This window comes from Carcharhinus amblyrhynchos, chromosome 2, assembly GCF_965287045.1.
Source record: "Carcharhinus amblyrhynchos chromosome 2, sCarAmb.v2.hapA, whole genome shotgun sequence".
NCBI lineage: Eukaryota > Metazoa > Chordata > Chondrichthyes > Carcharhiniformes > Carcharhinidae > Carcharhinus > Carcharhinus amblyrhynchos.
The window spans coordinates 112,638,347-112,653,778 of record NC_137325.1 but is presented as its reverse complement, the minus strand read 5'-3'; the positions used below and the strand labels follow the sequence as shown (position 1 = coordinate 112,653,778).

General features: G+C 45.2%; 1 protein-coding gene across 1 annotated transcript in view; it reads left to right on the top strand.

Annotated features, from left to right (window-relative positions):
* c2h10orf67 (chromosome 2 C10orf67 homolog) overlaps positions 1 to 15,432 on the top strand; it is a 201,626-nt gene that overhangs the window by 33,824 nt on the left and 152,370 nt on the right. Inside the window, exon 4 of the mRNA XM_080214695.1 lies at positions 229 to 303. Coding sequence (XP_080070821.1) covers positions 229 to 303 — 75 coding nt within the window. The remainder of the gene's footprint in view (positions 1 to 228; positions 304 to 15,432) is intronic.

Below are 15,432 nucleotides of genomic sequence, written 5' to 3'. Positions count from 1 at the left end.
AACCTGTTTGACTTTAACCAGGTGTTGTGAGACTTCTTGCTATATGTTGAGGCAGCATACATTGATTTTTCAAAAACGTGAACAAAGAGAAAAATACATATGTAAGAATCTGTGTTTATATTTGGTCTAGCATGCAGTAAGGAGAAAGTGCAATCTTTGAAGTTATCATATTGTGCAATATGCTAACCACAGCTCATTACGTTAACTAACTTATTTTAATTTTTGCAGAGAATTGATGTTCTTCGTAAGAGTTTTAAACAACAGCTTGATAATGAAATAGCAAAGCTCATGGCTGGATTCAAGGTTAGTAGTCCTGACTCTGTTTACATTTACCTTCCAATATTGGCACCAGAAAGGATGCATTTAACATTTTAAAAAAATTACCTCATTAATGCAATATCTGATTTTTTTTCATTCCTTTCAGTTTCTGGCTACAATACATGACTCTGTAGCACTGCTTATTTTGGTGCTACAGGACCCAAATGACTGAAAATACTGGCAGGGTCTCCTTTCCCAATGATTCCCAACACAGCTTGATTGAAGGATTGTGGAGCGATATCCTATGTGTGCACCTGGGCATTCAGAATGGGCAGACTGTAAGGTCAGTCAGTGTTGAATGCTGATTTGGCACCTGACCTGTCATTTTAGATCCTGTTATCCCTGTTAAATAATTCTATTAAGCCAGCACAGCTGCACTGGAGTTCAGTTGCATAAAGGAACCTATATCAGCGTTACTTAAAGGCATCACTTCAACTTTCAGATGAGGTTCTTCTGACTTTCTCTTTGCTGCTTGGCAGTTAGTGGAACTGCTATGTTATTGAAAGAGTTGACAGAACACTGTCTATACTTTCTGCTGCCAGCATAATTAAGGACCCCACACACCCTGGACATATTCTCTTCCACCTTCTTCCGTCGGGAAAAAGATACAAAAGTCTGAGGACATGTACCAACTGACTCAAGAACAGCTTCTTCCATGCTACCATCAGACCTTTGAATGGACCTACCTCGTATTATGTTGCTCTTCCTCTACACCCTAGCAATAACTGTAACACTAAATTCTGCATTCTTTCCTTCTCTATGGACAGTATGCTTTGTCTGTATAGTGTGCTAGAAACAATACTCTTCATTGTATACTAATACATATGACAATAAATCAAATCAGAAGTTTCTTTCAATCAGAAGGGATGGTGCTGGATCTTTGGAATGAACGGTGTGATTTTAAAAGGCCTCTGTGTGCTCTGCTTGCTCTTTAGTAGTCATAGTTGTAGTCCTTCTTGTGAAAGGAACAGCGATTTATTTCCAAGTCATGGTGGTAAGTAACTTGAAAGGTATCTTCCAGGTGGCAGTGTTCCCATAGATCTTGTCCTTCTAGATGGTAGTGGTCATGGGTGTGGAACGCATTGCCTAAAGAGCCTTGGTGAGTCCCTTCAGTGTGTCTTGCAGCTGGTACACACTGCTGCCACTGTTCATCAGTAGTGGAAGAAGTGAATGTTTTTTGAAGGGGTCCCAGTCAAGTAGGCTGCTTTTTCTTGGTTGTTGTTAAGTTCTTGAGTGTTGTTGCAGCTGCACTCTTCCAGGTAAGGGGACAGTACTCAATTACACTTCTGATTTGTGCCGTTGTAGATTATAGACAGGCTATGGGAAGTCAAGAGATGAGTTACTTGCCACAGAATTCCTCGCTTCTGACATTGACCCAGACCTGCAGTGGCTGTGCAAGGGCAGCACTAGATGGGGTGGCATGGTAGCACAGTGGTTAGCACTGCTGCTTCACAGCTCCAGGGACCTGGGTCCGATTCCCGGCTCAGGTCACTGTCTGTGTGGAGTTTGCACATTCTCCTCGTGTCTGCGTGGGTTTCCTCTGGGTGCTCCTGTTTCCTCCCACAGTCCAAAGATATGCGGGTTAGGTTGATTGGCCATGCTAAAATTGCCCCTTAGTGTACTAGGATGCTTAAGTTAGAGGGATTAGCAGGTAAAATATGTAGGAATATGTGGGAAGGGCCTGGGTAGGATTGTGGTTGGTGCAGACTTGATGGGCCGAAGGGCCTCTTTCTGCACTGTAGGGTTCTATGATTCTATGATGTAGCTGTCAAGACCACCAAATCCCTCAATTTCTGTGCCATTGGATCTTTTCAGACTGGAACTGGCGACATTAGCAATTTATCTTATTTAGCAACCACCTTGGAAGTTATCAAGACCTTTACACCAGGGGAGGTCTCAATAAGCAGAAAGAAACAGGAGGTGCGAGCACATGACTTTTCCAGGATAGGGGATTTCACCATGGTGCAGGGAGCCATAGATTGTGCACATCACACAAATGTTGCATCTCAACAGGAAGACGTACTGAAAAGACAACGTGTTCCATTCCTTAGATGTACAGATGGTTTTCAGTCAGGCATTTTCAAACTCTAGCAGCAATTATAATGCTTTCATCCTGTGCAGTCAGTGGACCCAGACACCTTTTGAACCATTACATCATTCCAGAAGATAGCTGCTCAGTGACAAGGGCAATCCACTGTTCACATGGCTGATAAGCCTGCCCCCTCCACCACCCAACTACACATTGATAACAATATGAGAGTGACAGCCATATGGTCCATTGGTGACCTGAAGTAATGGTTTTGCTGTTGGACTGCTTGACGAGTGAAATCCTCCGCTAATCTTTAGAGAATATCTCCCAATTCATGGCAGTCAGCTGCATCTTAGGAACATTAGAAATAGGAGCAGCAGTAAGCAATTCAGTCCCATGAGCCTGGTGCACCATTCAACTCGATCATGGCTCAATCCCATTTTCCCACATTATCCCAATATTCCTTGATGTCTTTAATATCTACAAACCTATCAATCTCTGCCTTAAACATACTAAATAATTAAGTTTCCACAGCTCTTTATGGGTAGAGAATTCTAAAGATTTATCACCTTTGATTGAAGAAATCCCTCCTCATCTCAGTCCTAAATGGCCTACTCCTTATTCTGAGACTGTGTCCCCTGGTTCTGCATACCATCTCTCTCTCTCTCTCTTCCTCTCTCTCTCTCTTCTCCCCCCGCCACCCCACCACCCCCCACCCCAACTGCTAGAGGAAATATCCTTCCTGCATCTACTCTGTGGAGCCCTATAAGAATTCTGAATGTTTCAGTGAGATCACTGTTCATTCTTGACAAATCCAGAGTCTCCCCACTCTGTCCTCAAAACACAATCCTGCCTTCCAGGGAAGTTTTCAGGTCACCAAAGGTGTTTAAAAGGTGCCTCACAAACGGTTGCTGCAAAAGGTTAGGGTGCACGGATTTGGGGGCAAGGTGTTAGTGTGGATAGAGGATTGGTTGTCTAATAGGAAGCAGGGAGTTGGAATCAATGGGTGCTATTCTGGTTGGCACTTGGCGACTAGTGGAGTGCCGCAGGGATCAATGCTGGGGCCTCAACTGTTTACCATTTACATAGATGATCTGGAGGCGGGGGCTGAGTGTAGGGTAACGAAATTTGCTGATGACACGAAGATGAGTGGAAAAGCAAATTGCGCGGAAGGTGCGAAAAGTCTGCAGAGAGATCTGGATAGGCTGACTGAGTCGGCGAGGACCTGGCAGATGGAGTATAATGTTAGCAAATATGAGGCTATCCACTTTGGTAGAAATAATAGTAGGAGGGATTATTATTTAAAAGGCAAAAAGCTGCAGCATGCTACGGTGCAGAGGGACCTGGGGGTCCTTGTGCATGAATCGCAAAAACCCAGTCTGCAGGTGCAGCAGGTGATCAAGAAGGCGAATGGAATGTTGCCCTTTATAGCGAGGAGGATAGAATATGAAAGTAGGGAGGTCTTGCTGCAACTGTACAGGATACTGGTGAGGTCTCAGCTGGAGTACTGTGTGCAGTTTTGGTCGCTGCATTTGCGGAAGGATATATTGGCCTTAGAGAGAGTGCAGAGAAGGTTCACTAGGCTGATACTGGAGATGAGAGGTTTAGCCTACGAGGAGAGATTGAATAGACTAGGTCTGTACTCGTTGGAGTTTAGAAGGCTGAGGGGGGATCTTATAGAGACATATAAGATAATGAAGGGGATAGATAGGGTAGAGGTAGAGAGATTCTTCCTGCTTAGAAAGGACAGCAGAGCTAGAGGGCTTAGCCTCAAAATAAGGGGGGGGGGTGGGGTTGCAGTTTAGATCGGAGTTGAGGAGGAACTTGTTCACTCAAAGGGTGGTGAGTTTCTAGAATTCTCTACCCATTGAAGTGGTGGAGGCTACCTTGCTGAATATATTTAAGTCACAGGTAGATAGGTTTCTGATAGACAAGGGAATTAAAGGTTATGGGGAGAAAGCCATGATCTTGTTGAATGGCGGGGCAGGCTCGAAGGGCTAGATGGCCTTCTCCTGCTCCTGTTTTTTATGTTTTTATGTTTTTGTTGCAACCCCTTTATGGCAAGCATGTTTTTGCTTGGGTGAGGAAACCAAATCTACACAATGCTCCAAGCGCAGTCTCACCAAGGCTATATACAACTGTCGCAATATAGCTTTAAATCCTGTATTCATCCTCTTGCAATAAAGGCCACATACTGTTATGTATGTTGCCCCTTTAAGAGAATGGGTCAGGTGTCTAGGGACTGAAGTTATGTTGACTGAAGTTTTACCCTGGCTGAAGTTTGGCTTGATAGTCTTATGCTGATTGTGTTGGGATACAGACATGTTAATAAACCGTTAATTTACCACCACTGACCTCGTAGTTTTTTTTATTAATTTCACTATCAAATGTCAAATATAACAACTGGCGATGAGGCTGACTCATGGCTGATTGACTGCATATCACTGCCAATTTTTGGGAGAGGGAAGAAAATTCATGTTGCCATCCTGGACTCCAAAAACGTTACGAATTTCCAAGGTATTGAGATCGTCTCAAAGGAACAAGCCTAAGCATTGGCAGTAACGGTCGTGAGGGGACTTGGACTGCATTCAATGCTGCAAGAATTACTCTCCAGGAAAGCAAAAGGAACTGGTCATAAAGGGGACTCTGCTCAAAGTCAGAGGCCAGGAATAAGAAAGAGATCTCTCTACTGGGAGTACTGAGAATGTTGGAGGAAGCAGTCATGAGGGGACTCGGAGGGCAGCCGACAGGGAGAGCTACAAAAGTATGCTCCTGGATGTAGAAATTAAAATTAAACTGTAATGTGATAAATAGCGAACTCGAAAACAAGGTTACAGGATGTTCTGGGGAGATAGAAGAATGTATTCTAGGGATTCCTAAGAGATAAAAGGGGTCAAGATAATGATTCAACTAAAGTCAGAAGCTTGTCTGGTGCCATATGCCATTTGGCTGAAGGTAGAGGCCAAATTAATATGGGAGTGCTGCAAGCAGTCATGACCAGTGAATGGGCCACCCTAATTGTGCCAGTCTTGAAGACTGACAGCATAGTGAGAATCTGTGGGGACTTCAAGATAACCATAAACCCAATAGTGTGTGTAGATCAATACCTCTTACTGGATTGGCATTAGGGAAATCATTTCAAAGATGGACATGTCTCAGGCCTGTCTTCAGATGGCAGAGGCAGAAGAGTCCCGAATATCCTGACATTCATAACTCTTCAGGGGCTCTTCTGCTATAAGTGTCTTCCTTCTGGCATCACTTAGGCACCAGCCCTTTTTCAGAGGGCTATGGATCAAATTTTAAGTGGGTTACCTGGGATCCAGTGTTACTTGGATGATATTTTGATGACAGGCTCCACCGAGGAGGAGCATTTAAAGAACATTGAAGAGATTCTCAGTAGGTTGCAGGAACGTGGCCTGCATATAAAGAAAGAGAAATCTTCGGGCCATACACCAGAATACCATCTATGGCAGGGGCACATTTACAATGATGGGCACTACTTATGTCAGCATACTCCTACAATATATGGTACAGACAATTCAAACAACCTGGTAATACTGATGTACTTTCAAGGCTGCCTGTTCCGGAAGATTGGCAGTTGAAAATTATATCTGTATAGTTATATCTGTATCAGTGGCCCAAGTTCAAAATGCTACAAGAAACGACCCATTCTTAAGTCAAGTAATAGATTTAGTCTTTAGGGAAGACTGTTCATAGTGTTATAATGCAGGCCAGAAACTCCAAAGTGTTTTATGAAGTCTGCTTGGATCATAAGTTTTGCTATTTCAATTTGGCTATGGTATGAATGAGATGTTTTACTTAAGGTATGATTCAAATGACCCACTAGGGAACTTTTATCAAACAAAGTTTATTTAAGAATATAGTTAACATATAGCAATAACCTTTACCAAGTACAAACGAGGAAAAAGACATGATATTGGATAAACCTTAACACCTAAATGAAATGTTCTAACCAAACAAACTCCCCCATAAACTTATACCTGCCACAGATTTAACACAGAAAATAAGGATGCTCACGTAATGCTGGAAATTAGTCCTTTGGTTGGAGAATTGAAATTCTGACTTCCCAGCGACATAACTTCCAGCAGCCCTCGTTACATACATAGACAAGCTTGAAGTCAGAACAGCTTCCCAAACCACCAGAGGGGAGAGAGAGAGAGTCTAGTCCCTAGCTAACAAACCACCAACAACAGAACTTTCACCCCAGGAAGGCGAGAAGATCTGCTTTTTAGTTAGCCAACAGAATTTACAATACCAGGGAGAGAGAAACACATCAGTCTGATGTCCATACATCTTCTAAACTAAAACAGCAGCCCCAAACTGGAAAGTAAAAAAACTCCTGTCACCTGACCTGTCAATCGTTCTTCCTCCAACAATTCTGGGTCATAAGAAATCCCAGTAAGTACCTGAGGCTCAGAGTAAAAGCAAACAAGTCCTCATTTAAACCATTGAAGCAGCAATAAAAGGACTTCTAAGCAGACAGTTTGGCAACAATGAAAAGAAAAACCTGTCTACAAACTGCAGAAAACACAATTTCAAAAAAGACAAAACATAATTTCAAAAAAGAACATTTCTTAAAGGCACCCTAGGGTCACAATGGGAATCAGCATATTTTACTTTTTTTTATAAATATATAAAAAGGAAGAGGCTGACTAGGGTGAACATTGGACCCTTAGAGGATGAGAGGGGTGACTTAGTGGTAGGGGATGAGTGGCAGAAGCCTTGAATAACTTTTTTGTTTCGGTCTTCACAGAGGAGGACGTGAATAATTTGCCGGGTGTTAGCAATGGAAAGATGGTAGGAGTGGAGGGCCTGAATGACATTATTGTTACTAGAACAAAGAACAAAGAACAACCCAGCACGGGAAACAGGCCCTTCAGCCCAACGAGCCCGCGCCGCCGCATCACCCTACACCTATTCTACCCTGCATGTCTACGAATGGGACCCTACTCAGTCAGATTCAGGGAAGAAATAGCGTCAATTTGGTAAAAACCGATTAGCCTAAGAGCACATCTTTGGGGTGTGGGAGGAAACCGGAGCGCCCGGAGGAAACCCACGCAACCACAGGGAGAATGCGCAAACTCCCACAGACACAGGCCCAAATCCATGTGTCTGCACAGCCAGCAGTGCTAGTCACTGAGCTGTTGCGGCGCCTGTCTACCAGTCCAGGATCAAGCACACACACCGACATGAAGTACTAGGCCACTCCTGGACTTCCAAGAGCAGCCCACGCACGACCCACCGTGTGCATGCCCCTCGCTTGACACGAGGTGGACCTCCACCTGTGGAATAAAGACAAAAAATATTAATCATACAGCCTGCCCTTCCGGTGTCTCCTGAGGTTTAACCCTATTTAATAGCCCCTACCATATGCCTCCATTCTCGTTTCACTCATGTGCCTATCTAACTGCATCTTAAACGAGTCCAACGTTCCTGCCTCCACCACCCTACTCGGTAGCGCATTCCAGACCCCCACAACTCTCTGCGTAAAGAACCTTCTTCTCACCTCCAAATTATACCTCCCCCCCCACCCTTAAATGATGACCTCTCGTGTTCATACCCAGTCTAGGGAGCAGTCTCTCACTATTAACTCTATCTATTCCCTTCAGTATCTTATATACTTCTATCATGTCCCCTCTCAATCTCCGTCTTTCCAAGGAGAATAGCCCCAGTTTCTTCAATCTCTCCTCGTAACCCAGTCCCCCCATGCCAGGCAACATCCTGGTAAACCTCCTCTGCACCCTTTCCAGAGACTCCACGTCCTTCCGGTAGTAAGGTGACCAGAACTGGACGCAGTACTCCAAATGTGGTCTAACCAACGTTCTGTATAACTGAAGCATTAGACGGCAGCTTTTATACTCTATGCCCCTTCCTATAAAGGCTAACATCCCATAAGCCTTCCTAACAACGTTCTCCACTTGTGACGCAACCTTCATGGATTTGTGAACCTGCACTCCCAGGTCCCTCTGTATGTCTATACTCCTAATCGGCCTACCTTTTATCACATAGCTCCTCTCTGCATTATTCCGTCCAAAATGCATCACCTCGCATTTGTCAGGATTAAATGCCATCTGCCACCTATCTGCCCACTGCACCAACCTATCTATATCCTGTTGTATCACCTGACAATCCAGTTCCGTACCCGCCAACCCTGCCATCTTGGTGTCATCAGCAAACTTGCTGATCACACCACCTACGCCCTCTTCCAAGTCATTTATGTAGACTACAAAGAGGAGAGGTCCCAGTACTGAGCCCTGCGGCACACCACTGGTCACTGGCCTCCAGCCCGACAAGGTCCCCTCCACAACTACCCTCTGTCTCCTATTTCCCAGCCAGTTCTCAATCCACCTAGCTACCTGGCCTCGTATCCCATGCGCCTTAACCTTTTCTACCAGCCTACCGTGAGGGACTTTGTCAAACGCCTTACTGAAATCCATATAGATGACATCAACGGCTCTCCCATCGTCAACCGTTTTTGTCACCTCCTCAAAGAATTCCACCAGATTCGTAAGGCAAGACCTCCCTCTAACAAAGCCATGTTGCGTATCCCTAATCAGATCGCAACTCTCCAAATGCTCATACATCCTACCCCTAAGTATTTTTTCCATTAACTTCCCTACCACCGACGTCAAACTCACCGGCCTATAATTCCCAGGGTTATCCCTACTACCTTTTTTGAACAACGGGACCACATTTGCTACCCTCCAGTCTTCTGGGACCTCACCTGTGTCCAAAGAAGAGACAAAGATGTGCGCCAGAGGCCCAGCAATTTCATCTTTCGCCTCCCTAAGCAGCCTGGGATAAATACCATCAGGCCCCGGAGCTTTATAAGAACATAAGAACATAAGAAATAGGAGCAGGAGTAGGCCATCTAGCCCTTCGAGCCTACCCCGCCATTCAATAAGATCATGGCTGATCTGTTGTGGCTCAGTTCCACTTTCCCGCCCTCTCCCCATAACCCTTAATCCCCTCTCTTATCAAGAACCCATCAACCCGCTTCTTAAAAATATTTAGCGAGGCAGCCTCCACCACTTCAACGGGCAGACAATTCCAGAGATTCACCACCCTTTGAGTGAAGAAGTTCCTCCTCAACTCTGTTCTAAACCGCCTCCCCTTTATCTTGAGGCTGTGCCCCCTAGTCCTACTGTCTTTTTTGAGCGGGAAGAGTCTCTCCACCTCTATCCTATCCATCCCATTCATCATCTTATACGTCTCAATGAGATCTCCCCTCATTCTTCTAAACTCTAACGAGTACAAGCCTAGTTTATTCAGCCTCTCCTCATAGCTCAATCCCCTCAACTCCGGTATCAGCCTAGTAAACCTCCTCTGCACTCCCTCCAGGGCCAAAATATCCTTGCGCAGGTGCGGCGCCCAAAACTGCACACAGTACTCCAGCTGCGGCCTCACCAATGCCCTATACAGCTGCAGCAAGACCTCCCTACTTTTATATTCAATCCCCCTCGCTATGAAGGCCAGCATCCCATTCGCCTTCCTGACCACCTGCTGCACCTGCAAGCTGGGTTTTTGCGACTCATGCACAAGGACCCCGAGGTCCCTCTGCACCGTCGCCTGCTGCAGTTTTTCGCCACGTAAGTAATAGTCCTTCCTACCATTCTTCCTACCAAAGTGGACCACCTCACACTTGCCAACATTAAATTCCATTTGCCATTTCCTGGCCCATTCGCCCAGCCTATCTAGATCCTTCTGCAGACTCTCCACACCCTCCGCACAATTTGCCTTTCCCCCAATCTTGGTGTCATCAGCAAATTTCGACACCCTGCACTCGGTTCCCTCCTCCAGATCATCTATATAAATGGTAAATAGCTGAGGCCCCAGCACCGACCCCTGGGGCACCCCACTAGTCACCAACCGCCAATCCGAATAGCACCCATTGACCCCCACTCTCTGCCTCCTATTTGACAACCAATCCTCTATCCACGCTAACACTCTACCCCCAACTCCATGTCCCCTGACCTTCTGCAATAACCTCTTGTGAGGTACCTTGTCAAACGCCTTCTGAAAATCCAGAAAGACCACATCCACCGGCTCTCCTCTATCCACTGCCCTAGACACATCCTCATAGAACTCCCCTTGTATGGCACCTTATCAAATGCCTTCTGAAAATCAAGAAAGACCACATCCACCGGCTCTCCTCTATCCACCGCACTAGACACATCCTCATAGAGCTCCAATAAATTCGTCAGACATGACTTCCCCTTAACAAAACTGTGCTGCGTCTGCTCTATCAAACAATTCTCCTCAAGATGCCTCGCTATTTTCTCCTTGATCATGGATTCTAACATTTTACCTACAACAGATGTTAAACTAACCAGCCTATAACTCCCTGCCTTTTGCCTGCCACCCTTCTTAAACAACGGCATAACATTAGCCGTTTTCCAATCTTCCGGCACTTCCCCAGAATCCAGCGACGTTTGGAAAATAATCACCAAGACATCCACTATCACCTCCGCCATTTCTTTCAGAACCCTTGGATGCATTCCATCCGGTCCTGGAGACTTGTCCACAATCAGTCCCTCCAGTCTTTTGAGCACTGGAATTTGAGCGTCGGTATTCACGAAGGAGAGGGGTTCGGAATCGTGCGGTCTCTTGGAGGGAGCGGAGGTTCAGTTGCAGGATATAGTTATTACGAGAGAGCCGTCCTTACGCTACCTAAAAGCCCTAGCACTTCCTCTCTCGTAATAACTATATCCTGCAACTGAACCTCCGCTCCCTCCAAGAGACCGCACGATTCCGAACCCCTCTCCTTCGTGAATACCGACGCTCAAATTCCAGTGCTCAAAAGACTGGAGGGACTGATTGTGGACAAGTCTCCAGGACCGGATGGAATGCATCCAAGGGTTCTGAAAGAAATGGCGGAGGTGATAGTGGATGTCTTGGTGATTATTTTCCAAACGTCGCTGGATTCTGGGGAAGTGCCGGAAGATTGGAAAACGGCTAATGTTATGCCGTTGTTTAAGAAGGGTGGCAGGCAAAAGGCAGGGAGTTATAGGCTGGTTAGTTTAACATCTGTTGTAGGTAAAATGTTAGAATCCATGATCAAGGAGAAAATAGCGAGGCATCTTGAGGAGAATTGTTTGATAGAGCAGACGCAGCACAGTTTTGTTAAGGGGAAGTCATGTCTGACGAATTTATTGGAGCTCTATGAGGATGTGTCTAGTGCGGTGGATAGAGGAGAGCCGGTGGATGTGGTCTTTCTTGATTTTCAGAAGGCATTTGATAAGGTGCCATACAAGAGGTTATCACAGAAGGTCAGGGGGCATGGAGTTGGGGGTAGGGTGTTAGCGTGGATAGGGGATTGGCTGTCAAATAGGAGGCAGAGATTGGGGGTCAATGGGTGCTATTCGGATTGGCGGTTGGTGACTAGTGGAGTGCCCCAGGGGTCGGTGCTGGGGCCTCAGCTATTTACCATTTATATAGATGATCTGGAGGAGGGAACCGAGTGTATGGTGTCGAAATTTGCCGATGACACAAAGATTGGTAGAACGGCAAATTGTGTGGAAGGTGTGGAAAGTCTGCAGAAGGATCTAGATAGGCTGGGCGAATGGGCCAGGAACTGGCAAATGGAATTTAATGTTGGCAAGTGTGAAGTTGTCCATTTTGGTAGAATAATGGTAGGAAGGACTATTACTTACATGGCGAAAAACTGTAGCATGAGACGGTGCAGAGGGACCTCGGGGTCCTTGTGCATGAGTCGCAAAAACCCAGCCTGCAGGTGCAGCAGGTGGTTAGGAAGGCGAATGGGATGCTGGCCTTCATAGCGAGGGGGATTGAATATAAAAGTAGGGAGGTCTTGCTGCAACTGTACAGGGCACTGGTGAGGCCGCAGCTGGAGTACTGTGTGCAGTTTTGGTCGCCGCACTTACGCAAGGATATTTTGGCATTGGAGGGGGTGCAGAGGAGGTTCACTAGGCTGATACCGGAGTTGAGGGGGTTGAACTATGAGGAGAGGCTGAATAAACTAGGCTTGTATTCGTTAGAGTTTAGAAGAATGAGGGGAGATCTCATTGAGACGTATAAGATGATGAATGGGATGGATAGGAAAGAGGTGGAGAGGCTCTTCCTGCTCAGAAAGGACAGTAGGACTAGGGGGCACAGCCTCAAGATAAAGGGGGGGCGGTTTAGAACAGAGTTGAGGAGGAACTTCTTCACTCAAAGGGTGGTGAATCTCTGGAATTCTCTGCCCGTTGAAGTGGTGGAGGCTGCCTCGCTCAATATTTTTAAGATGCAGGTTGATAGGTTTTTGATAGGCAAGGGGATTAAGGGTTATGGGGAGAGGGCGGGAATGTGGAACTGAGCCACAACAGATCAGCCATGATCTTATTGAATGGCGGGGCAGGCTCGAAGGGCTAGATGGCCTACTCCTGCTCCTATTTCTTATGTTCTTATGTTCTTACACCTCTACCTGTCAGTGAGGTGGGAGTTGTCCATAACAGATGGATATCTTTTGTGGGACCAGTGTCATATGCTGTTCAAACCCAGGGTAAACGTGTCTAGAGGAGACTCAGGATCAGTTAGTGGCTGCTCCACATCAAAGAAAGGAACTCCTCTCTGATTGTTGCAAGAATCAACTGAGTCTTGTGCTCCTGAAACTGAGGGAGTTCTGACCAGAGAGGAAGTATCAGCAGAAGTTACTGACAACAGTAACTAGGCAAGAGAAGAAGCACGAGAGCTTGTGGGAATACAGGGAAGAACAGCTGAGAAGAGCTTGGACGCCACACTCAGTCAAATGTTACCTTGAAGTCAAGGCCAGTCACACTTAGCGCACCTCTGGAATTCAACTCCTTTGTCCATGTTTGAACCAAGGCTGTAATGAGATCAGAAGCTGACCCATTCAGAACCCAAACTACGAGCAGATTATTGCTAAGTAAATGTTACTTGATTGCACTGTTGTTAGCCCCTTTCATCACTTACTGGTGATCAAGAGTCAAATGATGGGAAGGTAATTGGCCAGGTTGGATTTAGTCTTGTTGCTTAAGTACTATATACATCTGGGCAATTTTACACATTGCTGGGTAGATTCCAATGTTGTGGCTGTAATGGCCTGGCTAGGGAGCGTGGCAAAATCTGGAGCAGAAGTCTTCATTCTATTGGCAGAATATTAGTAGGGCCCGTAGCCTTTGAATAACCAATGCCTTCAGCTATTTTTTGATATCATGTGGAGTGAATCAAATTGCTTGAAGACTGACATCTCTGATGCTGGGGACCCCTGGAGGATCATCCAATTGGCACTCTGAAGATTTTTGCAAGTGCTTTAACCTTGTCTTCTACATTGATGTGTTGGGTTGCTCCACCATTGAGGATAGGGATATTTGTGGGACCTTCTCCTCCAGTGAGTTGTTTAATTGTCCACTATCATTCATGAATTGATGTGGCAGGACTGCAGAGCTTAGATCAGATTTATTGGTTGCACAATGGCTTAACATTGTCTATTTTGTTTGGCACACAAGTAGCATTGTAGCCTAACCAGATTAAGGCCTCATTTTTACCTGTACCTGGTTTTGCTCGACATCTCATAGAACATAGAAAAGCTACAGCACAAACAGGCCCTTTGGCCCACAAGTTGCGCCAATCATATCCCTACCTACTAGGCTTACCTATAACCCTCAATCCGATTAAGTTCCATGTACTCATCTCCTCCTACTCTCTTTATTGAACCAGAGTTGATCCCCTGGAGGCACTGTGGCCTGATGGCAAAATGGGTCACATTGCAAAAGGTTGTTGGGCTAGACCTGACTTTCCTGAGAAGAATGTTCAAAAGAAGAATCTGGGCCCCTTCAGGAAGAGGAACAAGTTTCATTCTACAAAAAGAATTTGCAACGTGGAAGAAAAGAATTACGACTGTGAAGAAGGGAATGTTCAGAAAGAGCTGAACTGAATGTCCTTTCCATACAGGGAGGATTACAGAGACTCTGGGTGATTCTGAAGTTAAGTGGACAACATATTAGCATGGATGTTAACACCAGTGCTGTTACATCTTTAATTCCTGAAAATACATACCAGCAGAAGCTGAAGCACCTTCCTATAAAATCAGCTGATGTAATTTTAAGGCCATACACAGAAGAGATTATGCTGTTAAAAGGTCACATCATGGTCAATGTAGAGTTGAGCGGACAAACAGTGGAGCTGCCTCTCCACGTAGTTTGCGATAATTTTTCAGCTCTGTTTGGTTGGTGGTTGGAGAAAATAAAACTTAGTTGGAATGCGGTCTACCTACAGCACGTTCTAGGTAAATGCAAGAGAATTTTCAAACAGAAACTTGGCTCAATGAAGGGAAAGTGAAACTTAAGATAATTCCTAATAGTTAACCAAGAAATCTTAAAGCAAGAGCTTTATACAATTTGTGCCAAGATCAAAGAAGAATTAGTATGACTTGTTAACTCTGGTGTGTTGGGGTCAGTTACAATGAGTGATTGGGCTACTCCCACTGTACCTGTCATTTTAAAACAACCATTAATCCAGAGTTGTATGCTGGTCAAAATCTGCTTCCTTTAATTGAAGATTTATACGCTGGGTTACTAGGTGGGCAGAAATTCAGCAAGATTGATCTTTCACAAAGGATAAATAGGGTGGTCACAAGGACTTTAAACTGACAAGTGCAGGGGAAGGGAAGAGTAAAACTGCAAGAACTACAGTGCTTAATAGGAAGTAAAGCAGCAGGTTAGCATGTGGGGAGAAGGTTATAACTACATGGAAACTTATAAAAAGAATTAAAAAAAAAGGTGGTGTTCAGTGGAGGTGTTATGACTCGAAAAGAAGATATAAAAACTAGCACTTTGCCTAAATACTCATAGCATTCGAAACAAGGTAAATGAGTTGATGGCACAAGTCATCACGAATGAGTGTGATTTAGTGGCCATTACAGAGACATGTTTGTAGGGTAGTCACGACCAGTGGTTAAATATCCAGGGGTGTCAGACTACTCATAAGGACAGACAGGTAGGTAAAGGAGGTGGTGTAGCTCTGATATTTAAGGATTGTAAGGGCAGTAGTGAGAGATGATGTAGATTCTATGGAGAAAAGTGTTGAATCCATTTGGGTGGAAA